Source organism: Cygnus olor, chromosome 8, assembly GCF_009769625.2.
Source record: "Cygnus olor isolate bCygOlo1 chromosome 8, bCygOlo1.pri.v2, whole genome shotgun sequence".
In the NCBI taxonomy this organism is placed as follows: Eukaryota; Metazoa; Chordata; class Aves; order Anseriformes; family Anatidae; genus Cygnus; species Cygnus olor.
The window spans coordinates 5,457,443-5,470,212 of record NC_049176.1 but is presented as its reverse complement, the minus strand read 5'-3'; the positions used below and the strand labels follow the sequence as shown (position 1 = coordinate 5,470,212).

At 36.6% G+C, this 12,770-nt stretch overlaps 1 protein-coding gene across 1 annotated transcript in view; it reads left to right on the top strand.

Annotated features, from left to right (window-relative positions):
• The window catches only part of VAV3 (vav guanine nucleotide exchange factor 3), a 167,980-nt gene extending 155,508 nt beyond the window's left edge, over nucleotides 1-12,472 (top strand). Inside the window, exons 26-27 of the mRNA XM_040566157.1 lie at nucleotides 7,995-8,146; nucleotides 9,951-12,472. Coding sequence (XP_040422091.1) covers nucleotides 7,995-8,146; nucleotides 9,951-9,992 — 194 coding nt within the window. The 3' untranslated portion in view covers nucleotides 9,993-12,472. The remainder of the gene's footprint in view (nucleotides 1-7,994; nucleotides 8,147-9,950) is intronic.
• Nucleotides 12,473-12,770: the final 298 nt, after the last annotated feature.

Here is a 12,770-nt window from a genome sequence, read left to right as displayed (position 1 = left end):
TCTTTTAAAAGGGTGTCAGCATGTCCCTGTAAATTTTCTTTTAAAGCAAAATTTCCCTGATTAGCAGCCCATCTGTGAGTCATGTTGCTCAGTTTTACAACTGTCCTGTTAGTTTTTACAAAGCTGATATTAAAATAACTGTGTATTGAGGCTGTGTGAACCCTGCAGGACTGAAGTTGAAAAGGTGTTGATAAACTTTGGGATGCAGTTTTGTTTAAGGAAGGAAACAAGTCATAGGGCAGCAGTTGGACATTAGGGTTCATTTTGTTTTGGCCATGAGTGTCAACCTCCACACAGCTGTTTTCTTTGACCTCTTCCCATCTAATTGGAATGCAAAAAACCCTAGCTGTTGAAAGTGAGAGAGGGGCACTTTCACATTTTTCAGATATGTAATTACTCGATATCATACTTAGCACGTTTTAACAAGCATGAGGTTGAAGCTAGTGAATGCCATGGACTTCCTTGGCTTGAAGCTGAATTAAAGTGGGTTTTGGACTACACTATTCACATGACAGTGTATCTGAATGTTTTAATGAGGACATGTTTTGAAAAGGTATCAGCTTATTCAAAGCAGCTGGTCTTTAGCATGTATAATTGACAGAATAAGTGGGAAAGTATTTCTGAAAAATATCAGATAAAGTACTGTAGACTTTGGAGGAGTTGTATCATTTTCTGCGGACAAAGTCTTTGAGCTGTCCCAAAGTTGAATGGCCATAATAAATTAACTTTGCTTTCCAGAACAATGTGAGAAAGGATTGAATTTATTTTTGGTAATTGTCAAGTTTTCCCTTGCTCATTGAAGGAAAGAATCAAGTGGCGTTTCAGTTTATTTGTAATTTCTGATATGAATCCTAACAAATAGCTTTGTAACATCTTATATTTTCAAGGAATTTGCTTTTCCTTTTAGAATCTAATTTTTTTTTTTATAACAAAATCTTCATTTTGTGGAAACAGCTAATTTTGCTTCCCATTTTAATTAGAAGTTCTTCTGGTCTTAGATAAGTCATCCACTCTATTCTGATACTTAATACACACTTTTAATATGGTTGTAAAAGCTGTTAGACATTTCCTTTTCTCAATATAGAAATTCAAGTTAATTAAGATGACTTCTAATTTTTCAGTTCCAGGCTTTTCTAGGTGTAGTATGATCTTTTTTTTTTTTGTGCTACACAGAAATGTTAATTCTTACATTAGGTTTGAGGAGTGATCGACCTTTTAATGAAATGAAGGCAAACATGGAAAAGAACAGTTGACATTCCTTCTGCAAAAATAGTTCTTGGCATTTTATTCTAATCTGCTGATGCAGAGCACAACTGAGAAATCTGCATCTTTGTGAAACTTAGTTTTAAATGTACCTAAATTATGATGCCAAATATTGAATGACTGTTTTCATCACCTGTAGACTAGGAAGGAGGTACATTAATTATATCATTCTACGTGCATTAACTGTGTAAATGTGACATCTGTTGAAAAAGTAAAGTAAAACGAGTGTCACCTTAGATCATACACAAAGGCCAACACCAAAACTTTTACCAGTGACATTTAGGAAAAGGCTGGTTATCTGTAGAAGTCTTATAGGAGTTCCTTGCCCACACAGGTTTAGTGGACTAGAATTTTGCAGAAAATCAAACCGCCAGTTATATCAGAGAGAAAAGTTCTGAAAAATTAAGATGTGTATGGACAGGAGAGGAAAGGACCAGGTACTCCCCCCCCCTTGTACTATCTAGCATGTAGTTATGTGATAGATTTGCTCAGTGTCATCACGCTGCTGTAGCAATAAAGGCAGTTATCCCGAAGAATGGACGCACTACTCGAGCGAAGTTGTCTTTTTGGTTTGCATAATGTATTTCCACACAGAGTTGTCACCTGGGGTTACTGGGTCCAGTATAAAGATGTTCTTCAGATAACCTCATGCATTCTCAGATAATCCATTTAGTTTTAGAGGCAGAGAAAGCTTCATTACTGTGAATGATCAGAAGGCAGTTTTTTAGTGTGCAAGAAGCCCTGGCGTATGTTTCTTTTGTATTTCTTTATTTCAGGTACTAACCCATAGGTTATGTACATGAAAATACATTTTAAATATTGGGTGTTATTTAAAGGCTAGACTATTTATCCAATTGAGGACAGACTTTCCAAGTGCACAGCTGGGAGCAAATATCCCAACTTATTTAAGTTTTGCATGTTATATGAAGATATGGATCTTCATTGCTTCTTCAAAGGAGTGGCAAAATGAGAGAACAGGACAACAAAATGTAGTTCCACTTGTAGCCATTTAACTCCATTTCAACTAGTTTTGCATTTAAAAATATGGTGACAGGTCATCCTGGGTTTGTTGACAGTAATGCACATACATCTCTAATGTTCACCTGTGGAAGCTGTTACAGTGAGTAGGGATGGTGTGCTGGTTCTGCCTGGTTCAAACTTAGGCTTTTTTTGTTTGCTTGAGGGTTTTCCCTCAAGTATGGGAGAACTGCAAAGATGAGAAACGCTGTTTGGTCCTTAGACAGTACCGTTGAGGAATTGCTATTGATCTTAATGGTTATCAGGGCAAAAGGCATATGTTTTTTTCCCTGTGCATATTATTAGACCCCATTTCAACTGGTACTTAGACTGTGTTCCTACTTAAGGGTGTGTGATTATAGTCTTTTTGGGCTCAAGAGGAATTCTTTCATATGCATGAGTGTCTGCTTTTGTACTCTTACGAAGTGGGGCACACAAAATTAAAAAGAAAAAAGTTATATCTGCAAGAGTCTGCGGTTTTAATTTGCTTCTCTGAAACCCTGAATGAGTGTCTTCTTTCTACCTTACTCTTTGAAAAATGCAATTGTTAAAAATTAAATCATAGATCCAAATTTTCTAGTTATTATAGTCAATTTCCTTCCAGACATCCTTAGTAGGGAACCTTAGTTTCCTTATTATCAATGAATTATATAGTTAAAAAGCTATTATTTAAATCTTGTGCCAATATTTCAATGTTCTTTTGCTTGTCTCTTTTTCTCTTTCTTTCTCTAAGCCCCCTCTTTGTTCTGTGGGTTTTCTTTTGTAACTCCTCCAGACTACAGCTTTGTTCCCCCTTCCTCCACTCCTTTCTGGTCAGGTACTGCTTTACTGCTTTTATATTCTAAATTTGTTTCTGTTTATTTCTGTGTGTCATGTGAGGGAAGGGACGAATTTAATATTTCAGTTCTTCTGAGTCCAGAACCAGAGTTATTGCGTGTTATTCCTGAAGTGTAACAAAAATCAAACTCCTAAACTTGTGAAAAAGTGTATGTTACAGTAAAGGAGTTTGAATAGCTGTTGCAAAGCTCACTAGTTGCACCAGATCCAATCAGTGATCAATTAATTGACCATTAATTTGCTGTGTAACTGTGGCATCTATAAATTTTATATTTTAATGTGTTGGTTCTGTTGCACAAATCTAAAAATTTCAGTGCTTGTAGGTAAATAATATTTTCGTCCCATCCCTGCAGCAAATCATACTGCAGAAATGTCTTAGAGCATAGTAGTCTTTTTTTGTAGAAAGTGTTTTCTTTAAATTCTGCATTAACATGGTCTATTAATTTTATCCATCTGTTTCCAAATATTGTTTTCTTGATTCTCATTTAACCTTCTTTGGCTTTAATAAATGCAAACATTTTAAAGTGAGACTGCATAAAAATGCTTGAATTAGTAGTAGTAGCAGCACTAGTCTCAATTAATGTACTAGTGCAATTACGACTTGTTCTGGTCTCTAAGACATAGTCTTCAAAGATGTGAACTGAACTGCTGGACAATTTGAATGGGATTTTTCTAGTGGGAAGGTAAATGCCTTTGAGGAAGATAGAGCAGGAGGTACTTTTGTTGATAATATAGCAGCATTCACTGTCATTCCGTGTACTGGCTTCCATGTACACGGGATAGAGGGATTTCTAAGCTCTGCAAATCTGGACTGAGGCCAGCTCTTGCATTGGGGAAAGGGAGGTAGCTAGCATGCACGAATCCAGATGCAGTCGTAATCAAAGTCTGGCTAGAAGATGTGAATCGGTGTGTTTTATTTCTGTCCCACAAAGGTGGTCTAAATTGCTTAGGGCTCTGAGGAGGATTCTGAAGGCGCTCTGTAGTTTCTAGAGGGAAACCCATGTAGGTGGCAGTTCCGGAGTAGAATGGTTAGTGTGTTTAGTTGTGTTGAGAGTGCCTCCAGCGAGTCCTCCCTTGATTCATGCTAGGATCTTCATACGCAACGTCCTTTGCTGCTTTTGAATGTTTTGGTGCTCAGTTGATGTACTGTTCTTTGAGTTCATTTCTTCGGTTCCTATCTATAAAGATATAAGTCCTTATATTACAGTTTTTTTTGGAGGACAGATACTTACTCCCTTTCAGTAGTCACAGCATTGACTGAGAATACAGGCTGTAAGGCACTCTTCCACTTAACATTTATTTACATAAAGGGATACATCTGTAGAAAGGATGAATAGAAGGCTGTTTTGGCAGAGCTGTTTATCCTATGGTCATAATATTCAGCTAGAATGTCTGAAGCTCTTGAGTCCTATTTTAGTCACAAAACACAAAGGAGTTAAGTTTTGGTACTTTATTGCAGGTGAGTACTGTGAGCATGTGGCAATCACCTTCAGGGCGGGGATAAAAAGATGACCTGTCTCTCCTTCAGTTGCATGATACTTAATCATAAAGGCACTCTTACTGTGTTTTGTGTTCCATGGGGTAGGGGGGAAGTCATGAATTGGCCTACAATGACAGACCAGCAATCAAGAAATCAAGGCTCAGTGTTACTTTGAGCCTATCACACAATCCCACATATGATTTCAACAAATAATATTTCTTTTTTTCCCCTATGAAAAACTACTTGTTTGGAAAATTCATAAATAACTAAAAATAAGTAAGGATTCCATGTCTTGTGTATCACAATGTGCTATGTGAAGTATTTCTTTACACAAGTGCAAAATAATAAGGGAAGACACTAAATAGTAATTCTTGATTTAAGCTTATATACCTGTTTGAATAGTATTTCATGTTTTGATAGGCTACAATACTTCGTATGTTGTTATTAATGCTCTTAAAATACGCAAAAAATGCTTACATTAAATAAATACTTTTTTCATGATATTTTAAGTTTTTTTTTTTTTTTTCAAAAATGTATCTTCAGAACTGTCTTACTTCTGCTGATATGTGGAAGTTGGTAACACGCAAGAAGAGTTTAGCTGGCTGTTGAGCACTACTGGAGGTGCTGCCCATGCCTGCATAATAGAACTGAGGTTTGGTTAAACAGTTCAGGAAAATGTATGTGGCTTCAAGGCGCATGGAGGCTAATACAGAAGAGCAACCCTTGGGGGATATGGCTAAGACTCTTGTGGAATTTAAGCACAGGCAGAAATGTGAGCTAATCCCATGGAGCCTCTTCTGTTTGCATCCTAGTGGCTTCAACGTTGGACCAAGCTAGTATTAAAATTTGTTGGCAGCCCATCTATCTCACTGTCAGTGCGAAACTTGTCTGGTATACTGCAGTGTGAGACAAAACTGACTACATTTCCCAGTCTTCTTTCTGTTGTCTGAAGGAAAGGCTGGATCAAGCAAAATTGTGTTTTTCCCATTTACAGATGTACCTTTTATTCACTTCCCTTGGATTTCTCCAGTCTGTTTTCTATTCATTATCCTGGTATCTCCCTCCTAATATACAAGATCTTTTTTTTATTACTCCTTCCTTGATAGCTTTTGTTTTTTTCTAGGTACTTCTTTTTTTCTTCACATTCTCCTGTTGGGCACTTTATTTCCATCAATCTCTGCTGCTAATCCCTTCTCTCCTTCCTTATTCTCTGTAGCCACCATCCTTCTTTACTTCACTCAGTGTTTTTACTCTTTCCAATCTGTATGGGTGTCCTTTCTGCATGCTGTCTTCTCTCAAGATTTATGCAGGGACAGCTTGGATTGGGATTTCAGGACTGATATCTCTGTGCAAGTTTTTTTGTGACTGTCACCAGAGAGATAGGGTTAATAGTTTTCCAAAAGAAACACTGGGAATTTTCCTGTATTCCCTAATTGACTGGCTTCCTTTCATATATTTCCTGTAACAAACATCTGTTATTTGAAAATCTAGATGTTGAATTCTAAATTAACCTAAATTCTGCTACTTCCTGTCTCAAGGCTTTATGCTTTTGATTTTTTTTTGCTTTTGTCATCTTTTCCTCGCTGGCGTCACAACTTGAAAAAGAGTCCTCCTCCTTTTCCCCAGATCTGCCCTACTTTATTTTTCTACCCTAGTTCTCCTTGGTATTTTCCCTCCTTCTTCATTATTCGTCAATGCATTTTCATCTGTCATTTTTTCCTTCTTTTTTTTTTTCTCAAATTTGTTCATCTTTGTCTCATGTTACCTTCTTTCTTGCTCGTTTTCCTCCTTTCTAGAATACGTAGTGATACGCTGTTCCCCAGAATCACTCCCTGCTTCTGCAGGGAGATTTGCTTTTGCAAATCCAGCAGTGATATTGCTGCGCTTGTAAATGGTTCCTTACACTACAACCAGTAACTCCTTTCTTATTTTCCTCTTCAAAACAATTTCTGCCTGTGCTGTGCTCTTTCCCTGCAAAATTGATTACTGAAATCCTGAGAAGATATAGGACATAATATTGATGTCAGGATCTAAACAAGTAGTGTCTACAGCTGACTTGCGTAGAGGGGAAAAAGTATGTTTGAACTTCAATACACTTAATACATGGCCTAGATTTTTACAACAGCATCACACTGTAAACATGAGCACTGTGAAAACTATTCTTACTGCTATTTCCTAAAGACAATTGGGAAATTCGAAGAAATTGGAAAGGGTTCTGAGGGGGGGGAAGAAAAAAGATTTTATGTACGGTATAATGAAGTCATCCCTTGTGACTATACAAAAAATTCTTTTGAAATCTTTTCAGATGGAAGCTGGCTTGTGCATATAAATTTCTACCTACAAAGACGTGCAGTGGAAAACTGCAAAATAAAAGGCATTAATATATATGTGTGTGTGTTTTTATATATCAATGCTTTGGCCAAATATTCAAATTTTAAAGTGTGAGAGTAGTAGATGTTTTTTCTAGGCTGATCATTATCTCTTAGCTGCCTTTGAGGGGGCTGAGGGGTTATTATGCAAGTTAGGACATTCTACAAGAGGGTGAAGATTTTGGCGAAGGGGTGTCTTCAGATGAGATTTTTTTCCCTACGTTTGTTACTTTAAAATATTCTACAACTCTTTGTTGCTTAAAATATCTGTGCTTGACATTGGCAAAATCCTTACATACTGATGTAGGTTAAATATTGTAGGTAATAATTTCACTGAAACTTAGGAAAATTTTTCCAAGCATTGTTTTGTTGTTGAGAGATTCATAGAGCAGATTCACTGGTGATTTACAGAACAAAATCCTGAAAAGAGTGAGATTATATTAGCTGGTGTTCATGCAGGTTGTAACAAATGATCTATACAAATTTGCTGTGGACACTTTAATTTTTTTTCTCATGCTGATGTTAACTTCCAATTTGATGTGCATTAATATTTAACTGAGGAATTGTTTCTGAAGGAACAGCACCTTATTCTGTTTTGCTTCATTAGAGGAGTAAATGTAAACCAACAGTGACTGCTAATAATTCGTTTGGAAAGAAACTAGTGACCAGTAAAATATGTTGATGCACGTAGCTGGCAGCAAGTTTTATTATGAAACACAAAAATACAATAATTTCAAATGTATTTAGCAATTTGGGGGATGAAAGTTATTTTTTTTATGGTTTATTAAATTTTATTTTTTTCTAATAATAACAAACTATAACAAAGCATTAATCCCTTCAACTTTTACCATTCACCTACAATTAAACCTTCTTGATATCTTTAGTGCAGATGCTTTCATATTTCCGTAAAGTTAATGTCAGTATATGTTGTCATGAAATCATGGTCTTATATTTTACATTAATGCTATTTACCTTATTTAGCTGTCAATTAACAAATTCTAATAATACCAACTTCTGTTCTGTTTCAGTGTTAAGCCCAAAGGTGATAGGCATTGCCATAGCCAGGTATGACTTCTGTGCAAGAGACATGAGAGAGCTGTCCTTATTGAAAGGGGACGTTGTAAAAATTTATACAAAGATGAGTGCGAATGGCTGGTGGAGAGGTGAAGTAAACGGAAGGGTACGTTGTTTTTGTCTTATTTGTATTGCCTTCACTGTGGGTGATTTTGTAAAAAGGTGTGTTCCTATATTGTAAACCTTCTTTGTACATTAAATACACGAGATGCAACATGTTCTCATCTACTTCGTAGTAGCCAGGCAGCACTCTGGCCAGGTAGCTTTCCCAGCATCTAAATTAATTGGTTATTTAATGTAACCTGCCAGCCTGAATATTTGGACAAGATAATATGGTTGGAAAATAACCAGGATTAATAGTAGAGCTACTGCTGATTTTTCTTGAAATGTCGCATGTGGATTTGGGGGAGGGAGGTCAGAACCTCAAGATCTCTTTGAGTTCCTGGTGCTGAGAGTCTGGTTTGCGGTTTAGTGCAGGAGGATTGCCACCTCTCTGCTAGACTATAATGCTGTGGAATCAGCTATGGGTTTTTAAGAGGCTTCTGCTTTTGATCTCTTAAAAAAAAAAAAAAAAAAAAAAAAAAAAGGTTCCAATTAAGTGGTGTATACATCTAGTAGTGTTTTTTTTACAAAGTCACTTCATACTGCACTCTGAGACTTGCATGGCTTTGAATGCATGGAAATAAGGTTTCAGTTCTGACCTACAAAGACTATATATTGTTTCAATCTTATTGTATTGCTCCTTAATGCACATTAGTCAGGAGAGTTTGGGGCTGCTGTTTACTTGTCTGAAGAGCTGAGCTGCAACGTCAAGGAATGCCTTTTTTTTCTCCTGTTTTATAAATGGGCTGGAGGAAAGCGAACCGTATGGACACTGGAAACAAAAGTTGCAAGTCCAGTAGAAGATGAGGGAGCATACGTCCAGATTTAGCGCTTTATGCAATTTAGAGATTTTTCTAAATGTATGTGGAACTGGTTATGATCTTAAAGTGAAAGCAGTCAGGCAAGAAGAAATGAGAAGGAAGTGATCATCCCATATCCTTAACATGTCAAAGAAAATGGAGCATCTAATTCCAATGTAGTTACCGGCTTCCTAAAGGACACCCTGTTGTACACTAGAATTCCTTCTGATGGCTTTCACAGCCCGGGCTTGAGATCATGAGATCACTGCTGTAGATACTTTGGTAATGTAGTCTCAAAAAATGCTTATGCAATCACTTCTTCCAGTCATGTTCTAGGTTTGGTTTTGAGGTCTTTCGTCAGTGTTAAATTAACTTAAGAATAAAGTCTGAATGAAAAACTGAAGTGAATAGATAAGACAATAATACAACATTGCTTTTCTGTATGTCTAATATAATCCTTATTTGACACATCATTAATTTCAGAATAGAGATAAGTTTGTAAGTTATGCAGTGTAAAACACTGATCTCTGCCTTCCGGTTCTGTTTAATCTAAAAGTCCCATTGTCAGCAACGGGACCTAACTCCATGTAATGCAATGGAATCGGTCGCTATTTCCTTTGTAAGGTGATTCTCTGGACCTGGCCGAAGCCTGTGAAACACTTAACTGCCTATCTGCATGTTCAAAAGGTAGCAGCATTCTGTCTGTAGTAAAAGCTACTTCTGCTCTTGACTTTTCTAGCTGTTTTTGTTCCTAAATGCATAGACCTCCAATTTGGGCAAAGGTGTATTTTCTTTTTTTTTTTTTTTCAAGTGGGGAGGCATTTAGTCTTGAAATCATCATATCTATAAGTTACTCTTTTAAAATTATTGTAGAGTAATCAATCTAACTGTGGCAGGTCAGTCATGTTTAACTTTGTAATGTTGTTCTTACATTTACTGAACAGATCCATTCTTTTACCTAGTTTGGCCATTAAAAAAATGTATTTTGTTGTGCTTTTTTCTTTTTAGGTGGGCTGGTTTCCATCTACTTATGTTGAAGAGGACGAATGAATTAAATTTTCCTCTGCTGACCAGCAATTTCAGGGATTGTAAAATTTAATAACTTTAAAGTGTTACTGGTCTTGTTAAGTATTTAAGCAGCAGCGTTTTTGTCTGTCTGAACCTTCCAGTCTTAATGTTGGGATTTATAACGAAATTTGTGCTGACAGAATATTACCTTGCCCAGAGCTGTGCAAGAAACAACCTGCCACTTTGCCATCACTGGGGATCAGTACAAAGTCCAACCTTCGCCTTCCCAGAAGATCTCTGGAAAACAAATTTATTTATTCTTATTTTTCCCTGTAGTACACCATGAATACTAGCTATGGCTGAATGTTTAATAAGTCTATTTTCTTCTAACTAACATCTGATGGTACAAGGAGATGAAGGCTTACTATTCCTTATCGCTGCATGCAGAAAACAGAGTTCAGTCATTCCAGTAGGCATGGACTTGTCGTGAAACATCAAACTACCTTACTTATCACCTTCTAAACAGTTTTACACTAAAAAAAAAACACAACCCAAAACAAAAAAACACCTGAAGGAAACAAATGTAGTGAATATGAGTAGCATTCATGCATATATAATTAGCTAACTGAATTCTTTGAGGTCCTGCCTAAATGTTCTAACAATTTGTTTAAAGAGAGCGTTTTAAAAAGGTGTATTGACAAGGTGTTGCCTGAAAAATCAACAAAGCTGGAATTCTGGAATCTTTCCTTATTATTCCAGCTGTTTTGTGAGTTTTTTCATTTAAGCAGCTGACCATAAAAGTGCAACCAAGGATAGTTATGACAAGATTCATTTTAAAATTCTAAGCATTAGCATTAAATATTGTAGTGCTATTCTGTAGCAGGATATACTGATGCAAGATAATTTTACTTTTCAAGAACAAAATTGTTTATCTTAACCTCATGGTTGATTCAGTTAAACTTTTTGATGCTTCCAACTATAAACGTTTTTTTTCATGGTTAGACAGGAGCTTCTATTCCTAATTAGGAGATTGACACCTTTTGTGCTCTTCCATGGTAATGCAGAGAGGACTCGCAGAGTTTAGCGTGCTTGTTCTTCTCTTGTCCTCTAGGACGTTAATGGCAAAGCAGCGAGTGATCTTGTTGCGGTATTGTGAATATCCGCAAGGAACAATGTATACAGATTAGTTAGCTTGAAACATCAGGCCTCAAAGTGGCGTCTACTCCTTGGGTGAGGCAGTAATTTGAAGTATTTGTAGTGTCAGAAGTGCTGTAAATTAAAAGAAATGTGGGTGATGCCTTCAGATGTGCAGTTTCTAATGTTTACGTAATTTCTAACCCAGTTTGAAAACTTCTGAGAAAGTAAAGCTCTTAAATGTGTTTTTCTTCTAAGATTACATTGTCTAATCAAGAAAGTTAATTCATTCTATTCCCCATTCTCTTTGTTTTTCCCTGTCCCCTTCTCACATAGGCGTCGTGCAATTAGTGTGCACTGCACAATTGAACACTGCAAGTTTTCCCACTCTACAAGCAGCATCATGTCCACTGTCCATCCACAGAACAGAATCTGTGGTAGTATGCGTTTTAGATTCGTTGGCTGCCCCCAGTAATCTCTGCTTCTTTCTGGCCTCCTTCTGGCCATCATGAAGAACCAAGCACAGCACAAAGGATGACAGAAATCCCCTCCTCTCTGCAACCATCTTACCCATTTGCTACATCTAGCATACAATGCTGTGACCAGGTGTAAGTGAGGATCTGCAAATTAGAAATCTTGCACTTGTGAGATTCAGCCTTTCCGATGAAACTCTGCTCTTAACTTTTCAAGGATTTACCTCAAAATTATGTAAACTGTGATTATGTTAATTATATTACTTGATGGAACAATTCAGAGCATTTGTAAATATGTACATTGTGCACAAAACATTTTGTAAATTATCTGTACAGTAGTGTAGTCTAGGGTATACTCTTTGATCATGTTTTGCCTTGCAGTTCTATTGTGATCCTATATTCCTTAAGTAGACAAAACTGATCTTTCACAGTTTTGTCTGCTCAAAGGGTAGAAGAATAGGCTCTAGATCTGTGAAGTGTTCAGTGCTTTGCTGTTGTATAGTCCTGAGAAGAGGCAATTTAATTCAGTGAGTTAAAAAACACGTCAGTCATTTTTGACAGCTTGGTTTTAGAATTATTTTGAGTAGTCTCTTCATCCTGAAGTTGCTGTAAAGCGTTTAAGCAATTCGTGAATCCCGTAATCGACCTAGGAGAAGAATGAAAGCCATAGCAAAACTTACTTTTGTGGCATAAATCTACACATTGTCTGTGTTTAATGCCCTGTATTAATTGAGTTAATGCTGCAACTTAAACTGTATTTTGAGTACCAAAGACTTGCTAAATACTCTGGAGTGTCTCTTTCATGTGCTGCTTTTGCTTGTATGGAGGTTTTGTTGTCATGCAATGATGGAGTTACAGTACTTTTTAATATTTTGTAAATATGTTAAATATAATAAACTGGTTAATTTTTTTGTTTAACGTTGTGTGTCAAAATATGTAGTTGGCTAGTATGAAGGTTGTACTTGGTTTGTCTAACTGCCTTCTCATTGTGAGCGAAGGCTGATAATGTTTTGGTTTCTCAGAGCTGTATAATCCCTGTTTAGCTATAAGACTGAGGTTTTTGGGAGCTTTTTGTTGTTGGAATATTTTGTCTTTTGCTACATCCAGGCAAGTGGTGGTTTTGTTTGTGTGTTAGTTCTAGAGAACACCTTGCAATCAGTCATATACTATTGATTCTTATATGTTGAAGATGATAACTTGTAGTCTTTGGGGA